This window comes from Haliotis cracherodii, unplaced genomic scaffold (genome assembly GCF_022045235.1).
Source record: "Haliotis cracherodii isolate W230 unplaced genomic scaffold, xgHalCrac1.p SCAF_4, whole genome shotgun sequence".
Taxonomy (NCBI): Eukaryota; Metazoa; Mollusca; class Gastropoda; order Lepetellida; family Haliotidae; genus Haliotis; species Haliotis cracherodii.
Window position 1 is genome coordinate 50,866,013 of NW_027266297.1, and position 25,775 is coordinate 50,891,787.

At 36.9% G+C, this 25,775-nt stretch overlaps 1 protein-coding gene across 1 annotated transcript in view; it reads right to left on the bottom strand.

Annotated features, from left to right (window-relative positions):
- LOC139478718 (SCY1-like protein 2) overlaps positions 1 to 25,775 on the bottom strand; it is a 517,883-nt gene that overhangs the window by 418,077 nt on the left and 74,031 nt on the right. Inside the window, exon 6 of the mRNA XM_071261308.1 lies at positions 17,501 to 17,641. Coding sequence (XP_071117409.1) covers positions 17,501 to 17,641 — 141 coding nt within the window. The remainder of the gene's footprint in view (positions 1 to 17,500; positions 17,642 to 25,775) is intronic.

Below are 25,775 nucleotides of genomic sequence, written 5' to 3' on the forward strand. Positions count from 1 at the left end.
TGTTTTAAAAAGAGAGAAAAGTCTGGTCATGTGACAGGCTATGCAAATTAGCCCTGGCGGTGGTGTTATGCGAAGTTATGTTACTTCTAAAAACGACAATTAATTAAAAACTAGACGTAAATTGTAAGACGTTTGCATATATTGTCTTCAGAAAATGTTTATAAATTAAGTTCAGGTGAGTAGCTGTAATATTTTTATTCCAAAGCTGGTAAACAACAACATAGATATTTTGAAATTGCGTCAGTCATGACGCAGTCATTTATTTCTGGACGTATTATTCCTTAATTGAGAGTCATATACTCAAGAATTCTGCGTCAGGGGAAACCCTGGTTAGGGTTTGAAAAATTCATAAAAAAATGGAAAATTAATAAAAACATTTTTTTTTTTTTGACTGCACCCCTCCATATGACACAGATTATATGTACTAAGTTTGAGATGAATCCACTGAATAGTTTAAGAGAAATTGCACGGACAAAGTTTTCAGACAGACGTTAGGGTTTGAAAAATTCATAAAAAATGGAAAATTAATAAAAACATTTTTTTTCTTTTGACTTCACCCCTCCAACTGAGAGAGATTATATGTACTAGGTTTGAGATGAATCCACTGAATAGTTTAAGAGAAATCGCGTGGACAAAGTTTTCGGACGGACGTTAGGGTTTGAAAATTTCATAAAAAAATGGAAAATTAATAAAAACATTTTTTTTTCTTTTGACTGCACCCCTCCATATGACACAGATTATATGTACTAAGTTTGAGATGAATCCCCTGAATAGCTTAAGAGAAATCGCAAGCAAAATGTTTTCGGACGGACAGACGGACAGACGGACGGAATCTTGGTATAACTATATACCCCCAACATTTTGTCGGGGGTATGACAAATACACAATGAGCAGAATACCTGCTCTGACCACACAAACACAGCGATGAGCGGACCTTACAGCGTTCAGAATACCAAGCTGACTAGCAATGTAATGATAACACATGTATAGAAATGAAAAACAATGGAGAGACAAAGAGACAATGATGTTGCTCTGGACATTGGACATATGGGCGTGATGAATCGACACAGTTCAGGGGATAAATAACAGTAATTCTACCATGAATTTGGAATTTACTCGATTCTGATTGGTCAATCAGAGGCTATTAAATCACAATAAACCCCCTCTGATTGAAACAGCTGGTTTGACGTCCGCATCACCGCGGAAGCTAATATTCACAGAATAGTACTATTTTCAGTCATTGTCGGTAGGCATATTTAAATAATTATATCTACAATTACATGTTACGAAATGCACAGATGCGGTTACTATAATATTCAAAGGATGTGTGGCAATACATTTTGTGCAGAAAAACACGACAGAAATCAACAAGGAATGTATTTACGTTTTGGAGACAACAGAGAGCTTGGAATTTTGGCGCTTTTCTATATACGACTGTGATGTCATATTTTTTGCGTCACAATGAGCGATATGACGTCATAATGGTGACGTGCACTGTACAGCAAAAGCCTTGCAAAGCTTGCTTTGTTTTCTTTAGGGATGCCCACCTCATGTTAGCTTACCAAGTTGCCGTGCTTATATGCTTTCAATGCCTGTCATATGTTCGAGTGAAGTATAACGGTGTAAACAAACTGCTTGAGTATATACAACACCATATTTTGTTCGGTGATTCCGTAATTCAGATCGATAACCCACTCAAAACACTGGACTCAACCCATGCCGCTTCACTCAGTATATTTGCTAACACCAAAGAGTTTGCGTTTTATTAAGTCATGGTAGAATGGAGATAAACATACTGTGTTTTCAATGTAGGGCTAGGTTACCTGTAGATTGCTTCACTTTCGGTTCCAAATTCAGTTTAGCGGGGTTAAATCTACAGGTAACCTAGCTCTACATTGAAAACACAGTATGTTTATCTCCTAATTAACAGGAGGTGATATGGTAGCCCATATTGGCTGACAGTCAATACACAATGGAATGTTGGTGAGGATTAACAATGGGAATTAGCATCTTATAAATAATGGCAATTAAGTTATGGAGACATATACATGTCATGGCTACAGGGAATCTGCCTTTGGAATCAAATGTTCTTCAGACAATGGTTGTCCCAAATCAGTCACTATGACAATATGCTGCCAACATGGTCACATCCAGTGATTGCTTAGATTACAAATCCAATTTGCAATGAGACAATATGGCTATCGATATTCATTTCCAATATCCTCTAATTTAGTGTTAAATGTTTGAAAAACATCTTCTGCAAAGATATCCTTAGTTCCCAAACAAACTTCATATTATTATTTATTCTTACAACAAAACAGTGGAGTGTGGGGAAATGTCCTAGTCTGAATTGGGAATTGTCCGATGGGGAATTTTCCTGTGGGGAAATGTCTGTGTTGGGAATTGTGCATGTGGAAAAATGTCTAGACCCTATGTTTATGTTACAGTCAATGTGTAAAATGTGATTCACTCAGACAATTCATGACATGTCTAAATTCTTAAGTCCTTTCACAAATTGGCTGAAAAGTCAGTCCATTCAATTAACAGATTGACTAACAATTATTAAGACGTTCAAAAGTCCATAAAAAATCACAACAGACTAATTATGCTAGGATTAGAAGCCAAAAGATATAACTATGTACTTTGACTTTCGTTTTCTTTTAATCCTATCATTGTCAGTCACTGGGTTATTCAATAAAACTTTAAAATGTTTGGAATTTAATTGGAATCATTATGAAATAAATGGACACATTTTTTACTCAATTTGTAAATTAATTCAATATTTTTGCATTTAATAAATTGCCTAAACAAGTATTTGTCACAGTGGTGATTGATGCAGTGTGTAGTTACAGAGTGTGGATACAAGGTGCTTGATGCAGTGTGTATTTACAGTGTGTTGATACAAGGTGATTGATGCAGACTGTTGTTACAGTTTGTGGATACAAGGTGGCTGATGCAGTATGTATTTACAGTGTGTGGATACAAGGTGATTGATGCAGGGTGGTGTTACTATGGATAAAAGGTGATTGATGCAGGATGTAGTTACAGTGTGTGGATACAAGGTGATTGATGCAGTGTGTAGTTACTGTGTGTAGATACAAGGTGATTGATGCAGTGCGTAGTTACAATGTGTTGATACAAGGTGATTGATGCAGTGTGTACTTACAGTGTGTTGATACAAGGTGATTGATGCAGTGTGTACTTACAGTGTGTAGATACAAGGTGATTGATGCAGTGCGTACATACAGTTTGTGGATACAAGGTGATTGATGCAGTGTGTAGTTACAGTGTGTGGATACAAGGTAATTGATGCAATGTGTAGTTACAGTGTGTGGATACAAGGTGATTGATGCAGTGTGTAGTTACAGTGTGTGGATACAAGGTAATTGATGCAATGTGTAGTTACAGTGTGTGGATACAAGGTGATTGATGCAGTGTGTACATAGAGTGTGTGGATACAAGGTGATTGATACAGTGTATAGTTACAATGTGTTTATACAAGGTGATTGATGCAGTGTGTTGATACAATGTGATTGATGCAGGCTGTAGTTCCAATGTGTTGATACAAGGTGATTCATGCAGTGTATAGTTACAATGTGTTGATACAAGGTGTTTTATGCATGGTGTTGATACAAGGTGTTTGATGCAGGCTGTAGTTTCAATGTTGTTGATACAAGGTGATTTATGCAGGATGTAGTTACAATGTGTTCATACAAGGTAATTGATGCAGGGTGTAAATATAGTGTGTGGACACAAGGTGATTGATGCAGGCTGTAGTTCCAATGTTGTTGATACAAGTTGATTGATGCAGTGTGTAGTTACAATGTGTAGATACAAGGTGATTTATGCAGGGTGTAATTACAATGTGTTGATACGAGGTGATTGATGCAGTGTGTTGATATAAGGTGATTAATGCAGGCTGTACTTCCAATATTGTTGATACAAGTTGATTGATGCAGTGTGTAGTTACAATGTGTTGATACAAGGTGATTGATGCAGTGTGTAAATATAGTGTGTGGACACAAGGTGATTGATGCAGTACGTAGTTACAATGTGTTGATACAAGGTGATTGATGCAGTGTGTAGTTACAATGTGTTGATATAAGGTGATTGATGCAGTGTGTAGTTACAATGTGTGGATACAAGGTGATTGATGCAGTGCGTAGTTACAATGTGTTGATACAAGGTGATTGATGCAGTGTGTAGATATAGTGTGTGGATACAAGGTGATTGACGCAGTGCGTAGTTACAATGTGTTGATACAAGGTGATTGATACAGTGTGTAATTACAGTGTGTGGATACAAGGTAATTGATGCAGTGTATAGTTACAATGTGTTGATACAAGGTGAATTATGCAGTGTGTAAATATAGTGTGTGGACACAAGGTGATTGATGCAGTGCGTAGTTACAATGTGTTGATACAAGGTGATTGATGCAGCATGTAGTTACAATGTGTTGAAACAAGGTGATTGATGCAGTGTGTAGATATAGTGTGTGGATACAAGGTGATTGACGTAGTGCGTAGTTACAATGTGTTGATACAAGGTGATTGATGCAGTGTGTAATTACAGTGTGTGGATACAAGGTAATTGATGCAGTGTATAGTTACAATGTGTTGATACAAGGTGATTTATGCAGGGTGTAATTACAATGTGTTGAAACAAGGTGATTGATGCAGTGTGTTGATACAAGGTGATTGATACAGGCTGTAGTTCCAATGTGATGATACAAGATAGTTTATGCAGGATGTAGTTACAGTGTGTGGATACAAGGTGATTGATGCAGTGTGTTGATATAAGCTGATTGATGCAGGGTGTAGTTACAATGGTTTAATACAAGTTGAAAGATTCAGTTTTTTAATAGAAGGTGATTGATGCAGTGTAGTTACAGTGTGTTCATAAAGGGTGATTGATGCAGTGTGTAGTTCCAATGTTGTTGATACAAGTTGATTGATGCAGTGTGTAGTTACAATGTGTAGATACAAGGTGATTTATGCAGGGTGTAATTACAATGTGTTGATACAAGGTGATTGATGCAGTGTGTTGATATAAGGTGATTAATGCAGGCTGTACTTCCAATGTTGTTGATACAAGTTGATTGATGCAGTGTGTAGTTACAATGTGTTGATACAAGGTGATTGATGCAGTGTGTAAATATAGTGTGTGGACACAAGGTGATTGATGCAGTGCGTAGTTACAATGTGTTGATACAAGGTGATTGATGCAGTGTGTAGTTACAATGTGTTGATACAAGGTGATTGATGCAGTGTGTAGGTATAGTGTGTTGATACAAGGTGATTGACGCAGTGCGTAGTTACAATGTGTTGATACAAGTTGATTGATGCAGTGTGTAGTTACAATGTGTTGATACAAGGTGATTGATGCAGTGTGTAAATATAGTGTGTGGACACAAGGTGATTGATGCAGTGCGTAGTTACAATGTGTTGATACAAGGTGATTGATGCAGTGTGTAGTTACAATGTGTTGATACAAGGTGATTGATGCAGTGTGTAAATATAGTGTGTGGACACAAGGTGATTGATGCAGTGCGTAGTTACAATGTGTTGATACAAGGTGATTGATGCAGTGCGTAGTTACAATGTGTTGATACAAGGTGATTGATGCAGTGTGTAGGTATAGTGTGTGGATACAAGGTGATTGACGCAGTGCGTAGTTACAATGTGTTGATACAAGGTGATTGATACAGTGTGTAATTACAGTGTGTGGATACAAGGTAATTGATGCAGTGTATAGTTACAATGTGTTGATACAAGGTGATTTATGCAGTGTGTTGATACAAGGTGATTGATGCAGGGTGTAGTTACAATGTGTTAATACAAGTTGAAAGATTCAGTTTTTTAATAGAAGGTGATTGATGCAGTGTAGTTACAGTGTGTTCATAATGGGTGATTGATGCAGTGTGTAGTTACAGTGTTTTGATACAAGATGATTGATGCAGTCTGTAGTTACAGTGTGTGGATACAAGGTGCTTGATGCAGTGTGTAGTTCTAATGTGTGGATACAAGGTGATTGATGCAGTGCGTAGTTACAGTGTGTGGATACAAGGTGATTGATGCAGTGTAGTTACAGTGTGTGGATATAAGGTGATTGATGCAGTGTGTAGTTCAAATGTGTTGATACAAGGGGATTGATACAGTGTGTAGCTACAGTGTGTGGATACAATGTGATTGACGCAGTGTCTAGTTACAGTGTGTGGATACAAGGTGATTGATGCAGTGTGTTGATATAAGGTGATTGATGCAGGCTGTAGTTCCAATGTTGTTGATACAAGTTGATTGATGCAGCATGTAGTTACAATGTGTTGATACAAGGTGATTGATGCAGTGTGTAAATATAGTGTGTGGACACAAGGTGATTGATGCAGTGCGTAGTTACAATGTGTTGATACAAGGTGATTGATGCAGTGTGTAGTTACAATGTGTTGATGCAGGCTGTAGTTCCAATGTGTTGATACAAGGTGATTTATGCAGGATGTAGTTACAATGTGTTCATACAAGGTGATTGATGTTGGGTGTAGTTCCAATGTTGTTAATACAAGTTGTGCGTAGTTACAATGTGTTGATACAAGGTGATTGATACAGTGTGTAATTACAGTGTGTTGATACAAGGTGATTGATGCAGGGTGTAATTACAATGTGTTGAAACAAGGTGATTGATACAGTGTGTAATTACAGTGTGTGGATACAAGGTAATTGATGCAGTGTATAGTTACAATGTGTTGATACAAGGTGATTGATGCAGTGTGTAATTACAATGTGATTGATACAGGCTGTAGGTCCAATGTGTTGATACAAGATAATTTATGCAGGATGTAGTTACAGTGTGTGGATACAAGGTGATTGATGCAGTGTGTTGATATAAGCTGATTGATGCAGGGTGTAGTTACAATGTGTTAATACAAGTTGAAAGATTCAGTTTTTTTAATAGAAGGTGATTGATGCAGTGTAGTTACAGTGTGTGGATATAAGGTGATTGATGCAGTGTGTAGTTCAAATGTGTTGATACAAGGGGATTGATGCAGTGTGTAGTTACAGTGTGTGGATACAATGTGATTGATGCAGTGTCTAGTTACAGTGTGTGGATACAAGGTGATTGATGCAGTGTGTTGATATAAGGTGATTGATGCAGGCTGTAGTTACAATGTGTTGATACAAGGTGATTGATGAAGTGCGTAGTTACAGTGTGTGGATACAAGGTGATAGATGAATGCTGTTGTTACGTGTGGATACAAGGCGATTGATGCAGTGTGTAGTTACAGTGTGTGGATACAAGGTGATTGATGCAGTGTGTTGATACAATGTGATTGATGCAGTGTGTAGTTACAATGTGTCGATATAAGGTGATTTATGCAGGGTGTAATTACAATGTGTTGATACAAGGTGATTGATGCAGTGTGTTGATATAAGGTGATTGATGCAGGCTGTAGTTACAATGTATTGATACAAGGTGATTCATGCAGTGTGTAGTTCCAATGTGTTGATACAAGTTGATTGATGCAGGGTGTAGTTACAGTGTGTGGATACAAGGTGATTGATGCAGTGTGTAGTCCCAATGTGTTGATACAAGTTGATTGATGCAGGGTGTAGTTACGGTGTGTGGACACAAGGTGATTGATGCAGTGCGTAGTTACAATGTGTTGATACAAGGTGATTGATGCAGACTGTTGTTACAGTGTGTTCATACAAGGTGATTGATGCAGTGTGTAGATATAGTGTGTGGACACAAGGTGATTGATGCAGTGCGTAGTTACAATGTGTTGATACAAGGTGATTGATGCAGTCTGTTGATATAAGGTGATTAATGCAGGCTGTAGTTCCAATGTGTTGATACAAGGTGATTGATGCAGTGTGTAGTTACAGTGTGTGGATACAAGGTGCTTGATTCAGTGTGTAGTTACAGAGTGTTGATAAATTGTGATTGATGCAGTCTGTTGTTACAGTGTGTTCATACAAGGTAATACAATAGTTACAGTGTGTGGATACAAGGTGATTGATGCAGTGTGCAGATATAGTGTGTGGATACAAGGTGATAGACGTAGTGCGTAGTTACAATGTGTTGACAATGTATTGTTTTCCTTAGGGTCAGCTTTGCATGCTTTTTAACCCTCACTTGCACCTCAGTCACTACACAGACAAGTCACTGATAGGCCACAGCAAGTGGACACATTTTACAGATTTTGTAAAGTCAAGGTATGTTTCCAATTTAATACTCAAACATATATAAATCTATCTTTTCATAAATAAGATTATATAAATAGGTGTACGTTAAATAAGGTATTTGTTATGATGTGTGTGAGATTTAGTCAATGTCTGATTCTCCTGGACAGAGTGTTGTTTGACTATGTTTATGAGGCTTTTTTCATATATGTGTTAAATGTATTGTAAGTGTGTGGACATTTATGATAGTTTTAGGATGTTTAGTAATTTATTGTGTTTTATGGTAGTGCTGTGTTCAGATCTGTAAATATGTATAAACAATAGCACTGATTTGATAATAATGTCCACACCTGCAAGAGCATTGTGTAAGTAAGCTAGTTATATTGTACATTTAGAATAACTTCCATATTTATAGGTACTTTGATGTCACTGTAGCCCTGGCCATGTAGTCGTGACAGACTAAAGTGTCACCTACACCTAGAGGCCATACTTCTGGTATGTTTACTTATCACCACATGTAAATATATATTATTATCATTATGTTTATCTATTGATCACGTTTTACACCACCTAAGAAGTATTTTGATTTGATGTATGCATATACTACATGTATATGTATGTATAATGTAATTCTAATGATGTATCATGTTCGGACGTATACATATCCTTTATATATGTATAAGGTAATCCTAATGAAGTATCATGTTCTCATTTTAATTGTCATAATTTACAAGATTCTTATTGAATCACTGGACAAAATATCATCCATTCCAAAAAATCCAAAACTTGGAAATACCACCATTCCAATTGGAAATATGACCATTCCAATATTTGGAAAGGTCATATTTCCAAGCTTGGATTTGTTTGGATTTGTTTGGAAATGTTTGGATATGTTTGGATACAACATGTCATAATCATATCTGTTAAAAGTTGTACAACTTTTGATCTTATGTGAGATTAGTAATGACATGAAAGTAAATAATTAAGAGTATTTTGGCACTATGTACCACGAAAAGACCAAATCATGAGCAAATTTAACTAAAAGAAATTCTGTCATTTAAAGTGGCTACTCTTTATATTTAATTTCTTATCTTCCTTGTCTATAATCATATGACATTGACTTTGAACTTTGAACAATTAAACAAATATTTTGTTTTCCCATACCGACTTATGGTTGTCGTAGAACAAAGACCGTTTGGAGAATATAGAGGGCCTCATTATTATAATTTGAACTAATATACATATGTTCATAATAGTACTAGGTATAAATGAATTTTGATAAGTGTTCGTACAAGAATATGAACTTCGAATTATCTCGGAATTATGCGCAACACATAGGGCTGAAAATTTTATAATTGTTCTGGAACTATCTGACGGTAATTCAAAACAGGGAACAAGATTTCGTCAAATGAATCATTGAGCCAGGAATGCAACGATTTAAATGCTGACAAAATGAATAAACATATCTGGAACAGAGTAGACTGTTCATGTGGACAATTATATGCTATGTCTATTGCCAATGAAGTTTATCACCCCATGTTATAGCATTTGTTTCATATAAAAGATAGAAACCAAATAAATGGTACAATTAGTTGTTATGAATTAGCTTTACCTCTGTGACATATCACACAACTAAATGTTAGTATGTTTATCAAATAATCAATTACAGTAATTAACCTAGTGTCCTTATTTATACACAATTTAATTACGTATTGGGGTACAATATATAATACACATATACACGGAATGATTTCTTATTTTGTCAATTTAATCATAACCCAAATCATACAAATCAAAGTGTGAAAGTAGTGACTAACTTAATGATCAAGGATATAAATACTCAATTGTATCTATTAATCCTAATAGTATAACAATAAACCCTGTATATATACTGAGCATATTTAGATACATCCGGATCTACGACCGCAGCCAGATAATCAACAAGGAAAGTATATTAGATTGAATTACAAATGTGCTATCACCTAAACAAAATTTTCCGTTATCCACGTAAGCCTAAACCTGGCAGAAATAAAGTTCTGTTCTGTTCTGAAGACGCCGTCATGATTAGTTGGCGCCAGTCTAGACTGTCCAATCAACGTGAATATACACACCGTGATGTTACTTGACCAGTTGATGACACCTGTCAAACTCAAAGTGCCCCTGGTCCTCCACCCACCATGTGTAATACTTAAGCGTACTTGATTTTTAAATTTGCAGTTATATCACTGTTAGGCTGAGTGATGAGAGAATACATTTTGTTGTTTTTGTTAACGATCGTTTCCATTTTCAACGTGGTAACCTTATAAGTGACTAACTTTTTTATCATGATGAAATGAAACATATTAAAATAATCAGAGGGACTGACGATCGCATTTTTCGCATAAATGTCAAGCTCGCATTAATTTCATGGTTTACTGAAGATAGATTTGAACATTTCTGAGCAACGATCATGTTTGGGTAAGGGAAGTAATCTTGTCTCCGCTTGCAGTTGGATTCAGTTCCAAGATCGCAGCTTGACTGTTCGGTACGGCCGAAAAGCGGCATCCATGTATTCACGCTCCGCTGATCACTGTATTCTGCTTATGAACCGGGAATGCGCATGAAACACGGGTGTCAAAACGAATATATTTACCAATTATACGGACGGTCAATTAGCCAGTCCAAGAGACAATACCCTGGTTCTACCACCTTTAGGTGTAATTACATTGCGTGCCCCTGATTCACGGTTCGTCTGATCTCCCGTCATTAAACCATGATGTTTATTTACCTTGAGCCTCCGACAGCGCCGACTTCCTGTGTACATGTACGTACATGGCAATAAATGGTTTGACAGTTGTTTGACGGAATCAATCAATAATTATTGACACGGTGATGTAATTAAAATTTGTCACTATTCACAACTCCTATTTTTATTTTTCTATTGTTCAGCTGTATTTTCGACCAGTGTTATATGTATAAAAAATCTTCTCTTGTATTTATAAACCAAACCTAAAAACGTTATATAAGAACAATTGTGTTTTTAAACGGTAAATTTTCTATTTAAACAACCATGCAAGTAAGATTTCAGCCGTAATATTACTTTAGTCACTCCACAGATTACACATCTTATATGCCGCAAACGCAGCGAATGTAATGCTACTACGTCACAGCTGCCTCGGTAATTAAGGGCTGGAATGTTTTTGTGAAGGCACTTAGAGCAGACGAATTCCCCCCCTCGGTGTACAATGACGGTCGCTAACCATATATGTGTATTTTTACTGTTTTGGGCTTGATTTGATTGTCCTTTGGTGAAAACAAATGTTCAATTGTGAAAGCAAACCCTTTTCCCCTGAACGTTAAAAGACAGCTGACTTTGTTTTTGTCTGAAATATCAACGTTTGGAGTCATTTATATATTCGGAAATCCATATTATGGTTAATATTTATAATATAATATGGACAATGGTAAAATTCATTATCACAGTTTAAGTGCTATTCACAAATGTATGTAAATCTACTTCATGATGAATGAAGCATGGCAATAAATGTATGCATCTGATTCTTCATTTGTTCTGTATTCTTTGACGAGAATGAGTTTCGTTAATGATGATCACTCTCAAAGATGTTTTGATAGGAGGATAGGACTTTAACTGGAGAATAGTTATGAAAAATATATATATAAGTATAGGCGGTCTGTGCACATGTGGTGAAACTGATACCTCATTGATTTGCTAATCGGGACTTGGAAATCATAGTCTGTCATTAAATTGATTTTAAAATATATGGTTTTGACTGTAGTACGTCCTGACATCATAATATTATGTTGTAAACAACTTATCTTATCTTATGTTAAGTAAAACAATTATTGATAACTTCCTGAATTCCAATTGTTCAATGAACAGAATTATTCACAGCTCTGGTGTGAGACAACAATAAATTAGATGTTACCAAAGATTGTCCATTTTATGATCTAAGGCACATGTCGGCGCACTTACATGTGAGCCCTCTAGACGACTGTCTGTTTTGTAATTAAATGGCAGCTGCCATCCAGACGAATACTTAATCTTGAGACCTATTAGTTGTCTCTCCAGAAAACCACTAGCCAAACCTAAAATCCTACACCCCTCTAAAAAAATTGACAGATCAATTACAAAACTCTAAACAGGACACACTAACCTAAATAACCACCTAAAAAAAATTAAAAGGCACACCACAGGCAACTGCCCCCACTGCAAACAACCCGAAACCACAGAACACGCACTCATCCACTGCACCCACTACAAAACACACAGAACCACACTACAAACCACCCTCAATCTAAATAAGGTTCCTACTCTAGATGAAATACTAAACCCTCAAAATAAACTAGAAAACTTCAAGGCTCTAGGCGTATTCCTAATCAAAACAGACCTAATTAAGGGCATCTAAAAACTAATTAATCTACCAATCCAAAATCCAATAAACATACAAACACCCACCTCACCCGGCTCCCTTAGTTCCCTCCTCCACCCACCTCAGCATTTATTCCAAATTTAAAAATTCCAAAAATTCAATATAATTAAGCAACCCCTAAAATCCCCCTCTTGGGTTGCACACACCACTTTCACCCTTTTCGGAATGGTCTGGCCAGGCCCGTGTGCGAAATACGCTACAGTCGGAAAGCGCACGTTAAATCTTCTATATCAGTCAGTCAGTCAGTTGTCTCATAATTAACCAAAACATTAGCTCAAGAAACCAAACTCTAGCTCGCAAACACCCCTTACTCACCCCAATATCCCAAAGAATAACTAACTACCTCAATGAACACCAAACTCAAAATCTTAAACAAAACTGCAAAAAATCAAATATCTTCACCCTTAAACTCAAAATACCCCAAATAGATACAACGCTAGCTAACCAATTAAATAAACAAACCGACCCAAACATAGCTAAAACCACCACACTTGCATACATACACGAAAATTGGCCAAATGGGTGTCACATATACACTGACGGATCTTCAGACCCGATCTCCAACCACAGGGGCTTCGGAGTCCATACCACACAACCAGTTATATCCACACAATCTTACCGACTCCCAAACAACCAGTCTATATTCACGGCCGAACTTATGGGCATGGCCTCAGCCCTGCATAACCAACAATCTAAAAACAACAATAAAATCCTAATTCTCACCGACTCCCTTAGTGGACTACAAGCCCTCCAAAACTAAAATACCCCAAAACGACCTAAATTAATAAACCAAATACTTAAAAGCTCCAACGACCTAACAAAAGTAGGCAAACAAATAACCTTCTTGTGGATTCCCGCCCACGTAGGAATTTACGGCAACAAAAGCGCCGATAAAGCAGCTAAATTATCTCTTAAAATACCAGAAATAAGCCTAAACCTACCCATCTCAAAATCAGAAATTAAAAGTGTAAACAAACAAAAAATAACCCCAAAATGGCTTAATCAATATCAAAACTCAAATAGCCAAATCAACAAAGTGCTCAGAAAACCACTAGCCAAACCTAAAATCCTACACCCCTCTAAAAAAATACTAAAAACCACCCCAAACTAATAAATCAAATACTCAATAGCTCAAACAACTTAACTAGGGCAGGTAAACAAATAGAGTTCATTTGGACCCCCGCCCACGTAGGTATCTTTGGAAATGAAAAGGCAGATAAAACAGCAAAATTATCCCTTTAACTTCCAGAAATAAGCTTAAACTTACCCAGCTCAAAATCAGAAATCAAAAGTCTCACTTAACAAAAAATCAACAAAAAATGGCAAAATATATACCAAAACTTAAATAGCCAAAATCAGGAAAGTACTAAAAAAAAACCTAAATAAACCAAAAATACTACACCCATCCAAAAAATTCGACAGAATAATTACTAAACTACAAACAGGCCACACCAAACTAAATAATCACCGTAAAATAGCTAATCTACACACAACAGGAAACTGCCCACATTGCAAACAACAAGAAACACCAGAACACGTACTCATTCACTGCACACGCTACCAAACACACCGAACAACACTACAGACCACCCTAAATCTTAAAACCGGAATTACACTAGAATCAATCCTAAATCCACAAAATAAATTAGAAAAATTCAAAGCCTTAGGTTTATACCTAATTAAAACAGGACTAATTAGTCGCATTTAAACCCCAAATAAAATCATAAAACCAAAACTACCTTATCTAACAACCACCCAACACACACAGCTCCCTTAGTTCGTCCCCCACCCATTCTTGGCATTCTTTCCAAATCTCAAAATTTCAAAATTACTATATAAGCAACCCCTAAAGCCCCTAATTCATTGTCTTTTTATTGTTCAAATTACTGATAAAACATATTTTAACTTGTTCCTTCTAACCATATTTCCAAACAATTCCAAACCATTCCAAACCATTCCAAGTCATTCCAAATATTTCCAATGTTGGAAATATGTTTGGAAATGTTGCCATTCCAATTTTGGATTTTTGGGAAAGATCGATCTTTCCAAGCTTTGGAAAGTTTGGAATGATCGATCTTTCCAAAGCATTCCAACGTTCATTCCAAATTGGAATGGACGCTATTTGGTCTTGTGAGTGTTATTGTGCATTTAAGGGTGTGAAAGAAAGGTATACCACTCATCAAATAAAACGAATCACACCCGTAGCTGTGTTTTTGACATCATTTATCGATGCACACACATATTCTGCTACATAGTAATAGTGTGCTCATACAAGGTGATTGATGCAGTGTGTAGTTACAGTGTGTTGATACAAGGTGATTGATGCAGTGTGTAGTTCCAATGTATTGACACAAGGTGATTGATGCAGTGTATTTACAGTCTGTGGATATGAGGTGATTGATGCAGTGTGTAGTTCCAGTGTGTGGATACAAGGTGATTGATGCAGTGTGTAGTTACAGTGTGTGGATACAAGCTTATTGATGCAGTGTGTATGCAGTCTGTAGTTACAATGTGTGGATATATATACAAGGTGATTGATGCAGGATGTAGTTACAGTGTGTGGATACAAGGTGATTGATGCAGTGTATTTACAGTGTGTGGATATTAGGTGATTGATGCAGTGTGTAGTTACAGTGTGTGGATACAAGGTGATTGATGCAGTGTCTAGTTACAGTGTGTGGATACAAGGTGATTGATGCAGTGAGTTGATATAAGGTGATTGATGCAGGCTGTAGTTCCAATGTTGTTGATACAAGTTGATTGATGCAATGTGTAGTTCTAATGTGTTGATACAAGGTGATTGATGCAGTGTAGTTACAGTGTGTGAATACAAGGTGATTGATGCAGTGTGTAGTTACAGTGTGTTCATACAAGGTGATTGATGCAGTCTGTAGTTACAGTGTGTGGATACAAAGTGCTTGAGCAGTGTGTAGTTCTAATGTGTTGATACAAGGTGATTGATGCAGTGTAGTTACAGTGTGTTGATACAAGGTGATTGATGCAATCTGTAGTTACAATGTGTTGTTGTGTCAAAATGGGAAATTGCATCCGACATCATTTTTGTAACTGATGCATCAAATATGGAAATGCCATGTACATATCCACCATAAAACCTTTTGAAAGCTTTACTGAAGCCTTGAATGCTGTAACCTTGATCTAACATCATATGATGCTCTGGTCACCAATGGTTGGAGCTGCTGGAATATTGCTTGATGAAAAAAGAAAGCTGAAGCCATCCCTCTTGTCATACAGTCTTGCGAATAGATATTTTTCACTCTGAATATGAATTAACACCTAAATAGGAAACAGATGAGGAAGTCCCACTGGTCCCTTATATCTAGTTTAGCTGGGTAAATCAGTGGAAGGGAATTGCCTATTTGATGGTTATTAAATGATATCAGTACATCAACATACTTGAAGCTGAAGTTAAACTTCTTGGTCAAATTCCCTTGTTTTGACTTAGCCAATCTGGGCAGAAATCCTGATACATTTGCAAATAGAAACAGATCAGCATGAAGGGGAGGACAACAGGTGCCCTTGGGGATGCCTACATCTTGCCTAGATGTCTTACCCCAAAAGTTTACATTGATGTTATCAATGAGGAAGTCCAGCATTTCACATATTGTTTTCTGAGCAAACTTCAGATGGAATTTGCTTTCATTTTTGACAAATTGTCCTGAACATCTGAAGATAGATATGTAACTATATCCATGCTCACCACGTTTAGTAACAAATGCCCCACAGATAAAGGAATAGAGTTTTTCCTGAAGTTTGTTATGTGGGATAGCGGTGTACAAACTTCAAAATCAAATGTTTGGACAGAATTGAACTTGGTTCTTTTCTGAGATTGCAAAACTTTAAGTAAATCCTTTGAGATTTTGTGTGAGAATCCACATATTAATTCCACTTGTCTCAAATACTTTCTTTGAATATACAGAAAAGATTATGTCCCTTTGGTACATTTGCTGGACCCAGCAGTCTTTCTTTTTGTACAATTTTTGTGGATCCTTGGAATCCAGTACAAAAGAGGAATCGACATGTCTTCAAGTTTTTGAGTCAAGTCAAAAGTTGATAGTACTGATGCATGGTATGGGCAGATATTTCTTTCCCACTTTACATACTGGCCTGATATGTGGCATGACTTCACTAGTCACCAATACTAAGTTCTTTGAACAGACAATTAATGTAGTTATGATTACATATAATGGTTATGTTATTTTAGGCCTAGTCAGTGAGAACAACTACAAACTTTTCATGTAGGGCAGCCAGACAGCTGGCTGGGACAGAATGGGTTTATACCAATTCTGTTTCCTGTTTTTTAGTTTGAACATTCTACCAATGACAACATCATGCACCCACTTTGAGAGACATTCCTCAGGTTTCTGTTCTCTGATTATTTGGCATATGCTTCGATAACACCCATAATGATCTTAAAGTTGTGATCCTAAATGGTAGGAGGCTGCTAAGATATTTTGGTCCACATGTGAATACCAGGAACTGACAAAGGTTGTTATTGTCAACAATGGAGAAGTGACCTGTGATTATATGACCTACAGGTTGGTAGCAGTATGATGAGTCTTGGCAGCCACAAGTAGAGGAATTTACTGGAGTTGTATCAATACAACATGTGGTCACGCCCGATATTGACATTGTTAATTGAGTTGTTACACCACCCCTCTTTTAGGCCAGTTCTCTCCGTCTCCTGTTGCCAGGTATGGGTTTTGTCAATGAATTTGTTTTGATAAAACATAGATCATACCAATGACCAAATATTGGGTTGTTATTTCTGTAATGTAACAATTACACCACAATTTTTTAGGCTGCAGTTACATGTTTCTGCAAGTATATTTGAACAGAATTTTTCTTTTTGTCTTTTTGTGTTGGAATTCCTACCTTATTCTCTTTATTCTCTTCCAGGAACCCCATTCCACCAAGTCTCCAGCAACCTCGTCTTGTCACCAGTATGGACTGTGGGCAGATATTGCGATGCAATTTTTGTTCTGAGTAGTGTAAGAAAGAAAGGGCTTCTGTAATCTGCACAGAATAAAAAGGCAACATTATTTTTATTGCCCCTAAAACATATATTCATCACAAAGTTTACACGTTTTGCATTATACAATTCACAATCACTCTGTTGATAACAACCATCAACCTTGAGGTGCATCAACAGGTATTTTAACATCATGTGAGATTCTATGAGAGTCTGCCATACTCTACTACTGTACTAGCATGCAGCAAAAGAAACTTTGATCATCTCTTCGAAGAGATGTTCAAAAGATGGACATTGATGGCCTGACCAGAAAAGAATCATGGCTTGTTTGTTTGTTTGGGGCAGTGTTACTTATAAACTTCCATATGACCCTATTGTGCAAATTAACTCAAAGATAGTGCTAGTGATACTTATAGAATTCCATTCTGTCCTCAGGTAAGATGTATGGGGAAGATTCATACTTACTTATACTATCAATGATATGGGACATGACAAATACAATGTTGATGATATGGCAACTGCAGCCGTTGGCCTGTGGCAGTCATTTTTCATGGATTATTTGTATATATGTGGTATTGGTTGTAGACAGTGTAGTTGTTGTGTTTTTTTGGATTATGTATGGTACAAGTTTCCAGGCTGATTGGTCCAAGCTGAACTTGGGCTGACCAGTTCTTTTGTTTTATGGTGAGGGTCGAGGATAATCTTTTGTCTTGCCTTTAGAGGGCAAGCTATTCTTTGCTCTCCGCTTGGTCAGTTTTATCTTCAATACTAATGTATTGTACCATGTACAGCTGCACTGGACAGTCACTGCATGAGACACATATTGTGACAGACAAGGCTTTTCACAGCTACATCTTTCTCTCTAAAGGTTAGTTTTAATACTAAATTATAAACATTTTGTAGGATGTAATATTTGTTTTAGTATATATAATGTATAGTGTAAATACTATTTCAGTGTAGGTTATTATAGTGTGATTTGAGTGTATGAATGAATTTAAAGTCATTAGTATAAGTACTGTAATGATTATAAGCACTCCATTCATGTTTATGATTTTCTTATATGATATGAATGTGCTACAATATATTTATGTTAAAGGTGATATATATAAGTATGTATGTCCGCCATACTGTCCACCATTTTGTCGGCCATGTTAAATATTCAATATCATGGTACATGTAATGTTTGTGCCATGAGAAATTAATCAATATAATTTTAATTCATGTGTGTTGTGTTATATAATGAGCATATTACAGCACAGATAATGTTATGCTTGTAAGGCTTAGATAAGTATATATTTATGTAGGTTTATCTATGCCATTCCATTTGAGATTATGTTTTATAGTAGGTTTAGAATGAATTAATATGGCAGTAGATTACTGTGTATATTATTTTATGATATTTATATTAAACTAAGTTAGAGTAACATGTGTATGTTATCAGTTAAGCCTCAGTCACACAGACAATGCTACCACAATGCAACCTCCGGGCGACCCAAATATTTGACAATCGCAATAAGGTTTCAGGGGTCTCTGACAGGTTTTCGCTGCGGTTGCTACAAGGTTTCAGAGCGGTCACAAAACCCATTCGGTCGCAACCAGTCTTTTGAACATGCACAAAAGACTGGCTGGGACCGATTTCGTCACACAGAGACTTCCCTGTTGTCCACAAGTGATGAGTAGTATAGGTAATGGTGATTCTGGCTCACTTCCTCTGGAGCCATATTTCATATACCTATACCACCACTACAGGTGGCATTTTTTATGTGTAAATGACTATGCGATTCAACGATAGTCATGAGATTAAGTTAAATTGACTCTAGCTCACAACCACCTGGAGTCAATAAATGATTCTATGATATTCAACGATAGTCATGAATCGTATTAAAAGAAATATCAATATTAATTAATAATGGATAAAATTTACTATAGCCCACGAGGATATTGGAAAGGTATAGGAGCAATAAAAAAATTAGCCACCGCGGCTAAGGTATCTAAAGATGTGGCCAAGGATTGGTTAAAGAAACAAGCGACGTGGCAAATATACTTACCAGCACCGCGTTATATACCGAGGAAGAAGTTTGATATTTTTACAACGAATGAAGTTCATCAGGCTGACCTCTTGTTTCTTCCCCACGATAAAGTAAGACGCAAAACGTATAAATATGCTTTAACCGTAGTGGATGTGGCTAGTCGATACAAAAAGGCTGAGCCATTAACCTCGAAAGATCCAACAGAAGCAGCTAATGCACTAAGCCGTATATATAAACGCGGACCACTAAAATGGCCTAAGTTATTTCAAGTAGATCCCGGTCGCGAGTTTATGGGATCGGTAACTAAACTGTTAACAAAGCACGATGTCGAAATCAGGAGTGGTGAAAGAGAGGCCCACCGCAGTCAAGCTATCGTCGAAAGATTTAACAGAACATTAGCGGAACGTTTGTTTGGCTATCAGTATGGGATGGAAATGAAATCGGATTGATTAAGATCAACCAAATGGGTGACACGATTATAAGCTGTTGTATCAGCGCTGAATAATGGAGTAACAAGATTAATCGGGAAGAAACCATCCGATGCGATTAAAATGAAATCTGTGACTTCCGAATCTTCAGCACCGAGGAGACTTCCGGATAGAGTAAGCGTAAGTTATTTATACCAGCCCGGTGAACTCGAAGGAGGCCTACGTCGCGCAACCGATCTGATTTGGTCTCTTAAGACATATAACATTAGCCGATTGGTTACGAAAGAAGGAGAGCCTATTCTTTATTATCTTCAAGATGGACTGGGCAGGGCATTTGTACGAGAAGAGTTGTTCATAGTTCCCGACGATACGGTATTACCACCATAACCATAAGCATAGGTAGTTACACCATCATTATCAATCCATCTCTTTGTATCTAAGGGGGATAATGATGTCTTGTTCATTCTTAATCCATATATCCTATGATTGTAACATCTTAAAGAGTTCATCTCGTGTTTGAACGTTCTACCGTTGAATAATGCTTCTTTATACTGTTCGTGTTTGATATGCTTTTTTACCACATACTTCTTAACACCCTTAGCTTGTCTTATCTCCCCATTATCAGACTTCTTTATAGAATACATCTTAGGTCTTAATCCGACATACTCCGCTATAGGGGTCCCAGCACATTCATCCTTCATCTTACCTAACACCTTTTTATTTACTACACTGTGTAGTGGATTATCTTTAGGGTAATCGCTCATATCGTACATATCTATTTTTTCTGCCATATCTTTATACACATCCTCGGTTTGTATTTCAATCAACAAAGAATCTGTGTCGGTATATAACACCTCGCATCTATCCCCGTATTGCTTCTTAAGTTTGTTGTAATAAAAGTCATACCTTAAGTGTTTTGACAAGTCAAGAATACTCATACCAACGTACACCGGTCTGTTGAATTTTATATTATTATTCTGCATATGCAATGTGGCTAAGTCGTTATCGAATATCTTGCTTCTGTTAAAAGCCGGACTGGCTATAAGTTTCTTAAGTCTTTCTTCCTCATTAGATCTGACTAATTTAACATCACGCTTCCTTAGATTCTCCATAGTTTTACCAAATACTGAGTTATTCATGAGCTTATATAGATTCTTTTCGAAATCGCTGGTGGCTATCTTTCTTAAGTCTGTGTTAAACCTTATATAGGGCTCCATCCAAGGGCTTTGATCAAACTTTAGAACTCTGTGTATTTTCTTAAGTTTCATACCTAACGATAGATATAACTGGAGATTTCTGTAGTGAACTATATATTTTGTCTTATCCATCAAATTTGGTACGAGTTTTTCTACGTTAGCTAACCTACTATTACCCATCAAGGAGAGTTGATATTCCGACATCCAATCTTTATTAACCATTAATCTTTCGGGAGCTAGCGGATAACTGTTATGATCTTTAAGTAACGAATTTGGATATTCCAAGTCAACTTCTAGTATGTACCCTTTATTCGCATCATTCACATTGATATCATCGACCCACTCAAAACCACCCGTGGGTAAAGGTTGACTAAGGTAGCCCATCCATACAAATTGTTGGGGTCGAGATATAATATATGCGTGTCGGGTTTACTCGGATCATATCCTTCCACTAATTTATTATTAGCCTTAGAATACCTTAGTTCTATGCCGGTCTTCTTCAACAATGCATCCCACGATAGTCCGGGACTGGAATAGTACCATGCCGGGTCCAAACCATATTGTTTTAAACATGTCTTTCTAAATATCTTGAATATATCGGCGAGTAACAGTACATCGTTTTTTAAGTACAGATCGTGATAATCGCCTAAATTCTTACAACCTAATTTATCCCAGACCGTCAGAGCGTGTTCATAATCAGCATCGGTTATTTTAGATTCTGTTAAGTTACTATAGAATGATTCAAGGGGTGGTAAGTTAGTTTCGTCGAATCTTGACCAATCATCCATATATTCGTAAGAATATACACCTTTTCTCAACAAAAATGACACGTTAACCTATCGGTATATTTATCTGTTATCACAAAGTCTTCGGGATTGTTCGCATTAACTAAATTGTCCAGGGAAGATAACAGAAACGGAACGGAGTCTATGAATCTAAGTCCATTACTTTGCTTTATTCTGGCTTTCCCATCCATGTCCCTATAATGTATAGTTTTAGTCAACGAGAATGATGTATTTTTCCATATTATTAGGAATGCACGTAAAGCCGCCGTCGGTCTTTGAGATAGCTTGCATAATGAGATGTGAATCGTATCCTCTAAGGTTGTGAAACACAACGGGGATGGGTATTGTTTGAGAATTCATTTTTAGTTTCAAGTTACACTCGTTATGTGCGGCTCCCAGATAATTACCCGTGACGTGGCAATGATCTCTTACAGAATCCCCATTCAGGGGTTTATTACAAACATGACAACTAGTTTACTTCTTATAGGCCATCCAATTATCCCTCATCATACACGATAAATTTTCCCTGATTATTCTCGCTTCGTTTTGTAGATATTCTAGGAACTTTCCCACTGTATCGGGACCCCTGTAAATCACGGGCAGGTTTGTTTTCCCATCATTCCTTACAACTATATATCCAAACCCACAAGGAATATGTTCTTGAGTTTTGTACGTATCTTGATTATTTTCTATAGGTTTGATAAGCGCTTCGAAGTCGGCGTAAATTACGTACGTTACTGGCATTTGATTACAATAATGTTCAAATTTTAGTATATTTTTCCCCTCTTTAGGCATATCGATCCTGATAGCAGTCTGTCCAACACCTCTGCAGTCTTCTTTATGCGCTTCTAATAGATCTTGTCTGCTGTACCCATGCAGGCATCTTTCACAGAAATATTTCTTTCCTGCATGTTTTGTTTGATCACATAATAGTCTGCTTTGACTCTTTATCCATGTATAATGATATTTTCCATTTTTTTCGATCAGAAATGAATTGATTCTGGGGATATTTTCCAGAGCGGAGCTTATCCTGTGTACAACAATTCCTTTAGAAGAATTTCTGAAAACATTTTTTTAGCTAAATTATTTTGCTTTTCCACCTTATCAATTTGTGATATCGGTGTAGGTTCGTCTATACCATCGAAGTTGAGTCCATCGTTTTGAGGATAGCTAGAAGGTCTATCCGGATTTTTGTCTACGGGGAACAATTCAGATCTTATCATCATTCTTAAACAGTCATCGGATTTATTTTTTACATTAATTATGGCTTTTTTCTTTTTATAATACGGGGGTAAATCTATATAAGATCCACCTTTGAAGGGCATAAAAACAATGCGTGTCAGTCCGACGTTGATTAATGAATAATTTGCATACTCGTATATGCAAGGGGCCGACGTATGGTTCCTGTAGGAAGTGACAACTTGGAGATGATGACTTGCGGTATATACAGTTTTACTTTATACATGTAGATATAAACATACTAAAGACACTTTGTGCCATGTCAGCACATAGTGGTTGTGGTTGTTGTCTTGGTGCCCCGGAGCACCCAGCCTAAGGGTAATACCTTTCTTCTCCTCCTCTCAATCTCTCTGAACCAAGGCTTATATAGCCAAGGTCACCTGACATTTAGTAAGTAATAAAGATAAATGTAAACAGTAAATCATCAGTGACATACTTGCACATCCTGTTCAGGATGGCAGACGGTCGATGTACACAAAAATGGGGATTAACAAATAGGATTAGCATCTAATAAATAACAGCAATTAAGTGTTTCAAGGCATATAGATGTCATGGCTCCAGGGTAATGAGCCTTTGCAATCAAATGTTCTTCAGACAATGGATGTCGTAAATCAGTCGCTATGACAATAGTATCGGATGCGGTTATAACTTCTTGATTGCTTAGGAAATATGGTTCGGTATATTCAGTGCTATCATCTGTGTTACTTTTACTCAATTACATTTTAATCGTCAGCTGGTATTTTATACTATGTAAATCAACTTACTCCTCGTTAATTTTGCTCGATATAATGGGCTTAACATCATTAACATCCATGTTGGAATTAATATCCATCTTCCAACCTCTTAGATATTTACCAATGCCGGCGGATGTGGGTACAAATATTAATTCTTGTTGTTGATTATTATCAACATCATCAACTGATTTATTATCATCAACATCATCTTGTTGATTATTATCTAGTAAAGCGACAAATTCAGCTCTTCTCATTCGAGAATAACCTCTCAGCCCACTGTTGTTTGCTTGAGCTTTGAGTTCTCTAACAGTCTGGGGTTTGTTGTATTCCGAACCGAGTAAATCGATCAATTCAGCTCTTCTCATTCGAGAATAACCACGTAGACCACCTTGTTTTGCTGAAGCCTTCAACTCTCTCACAAAAACCACTGTGGTTTAATGGTATATGCAAAATGATTCATTTGTCTAATTGGTTATTTTTTCATATATCTAAATACATATTCTCCACAACCTATTCCTCTCATTGATGTAATCTCTCTTCCTAGCATAAATAATCTGGTTCCTGACCATTTAAGCACCGTGTTTCTTACATAAACAATAACGACCTTTGACCCCTATCCCACATACAGAACACGTATTATTTATATTTCCCTGTCTGATGTAATAGGCATGTATACCAACACAACGCCGGTTGCACTGAATTTTTGTCCCCATGAGTGTAAATATACACAGATTCATGTTTATACATCTATCATATCATTTGTCTAAATGCAAAGTAAATCACATCTCCACTGGTGATTTATAGATGAGCAGTCGCTCGCCAGCCCTAACTAGGTCATGGTTCATGCGTAGTTATTGTGTAGCTGAAAATCAATAAAGCAGTCAACCCCAACATGATAAATTTCACCTCGCGGTCTTCTTGTTCCTTTGATGGTGTATAAAACTGACTCATTGTTGGTCTGGGCATAGGGTCAAGTTTTTTCCCATAAACGAGGAAGTATTCGTGCATGGCAGATTCAACATCCGTTAACGTTTGAATTGAATGTCCCTGTCTACGCAGTTCTTCATGAATAAAATCTAATCTCTCTATTCTGCGCTGGGTCCATTGTGACTGAGCTTTTTCGAGTTGTTCTAATGCTTTATTATGTCTTTTCTGCTCCGAACCTCTCATACTAGAAAATAAAAAATTACTCCCCCAAAAAGCTAGAGCATTAACAACAGCTCCACCGACCATCATCGCAATTGATGCTATGTTCAATAATATAAAATATTCAAATGTTCAATAATATAAAATATTCAAATGTTTAATTACTTCATTATATCTTCTGGGATAAGCCCTTGTTTGATGAGCATATCTTTTGTTGACATTGCTAATCCAATATCCAGAATCGTCATACCGATATCATAACCATTAAAACCTAGCTTGGGTGGTGTGGCTTTAGTAATCATTTTAGCTATATGGGCATAGCCAATGGCCAAGCCGCTGACCACCGCTGAATGATACGTTGCGTTTACCAACATTTTACCGTCTGTAACTGGAGTAGTCATGCTTCTTATAGCATTATATAAGGGCTAGCCTCTAATTGAACTTGTTGTTGTGACATCGGGGGTATAATAATGAATTATTCATTAGTTTCGCTTTGCGAGCGAGTCTGCCCATTCTTCCTGCGGCTATTTTTGGGGGGTTCTTAGTAACTCTGGCTTGTTTTTGTGGTTGTTGTGCAATCGCTGGTATTTCCGAAATCTGTTGTGATTGTGCAATCGGGG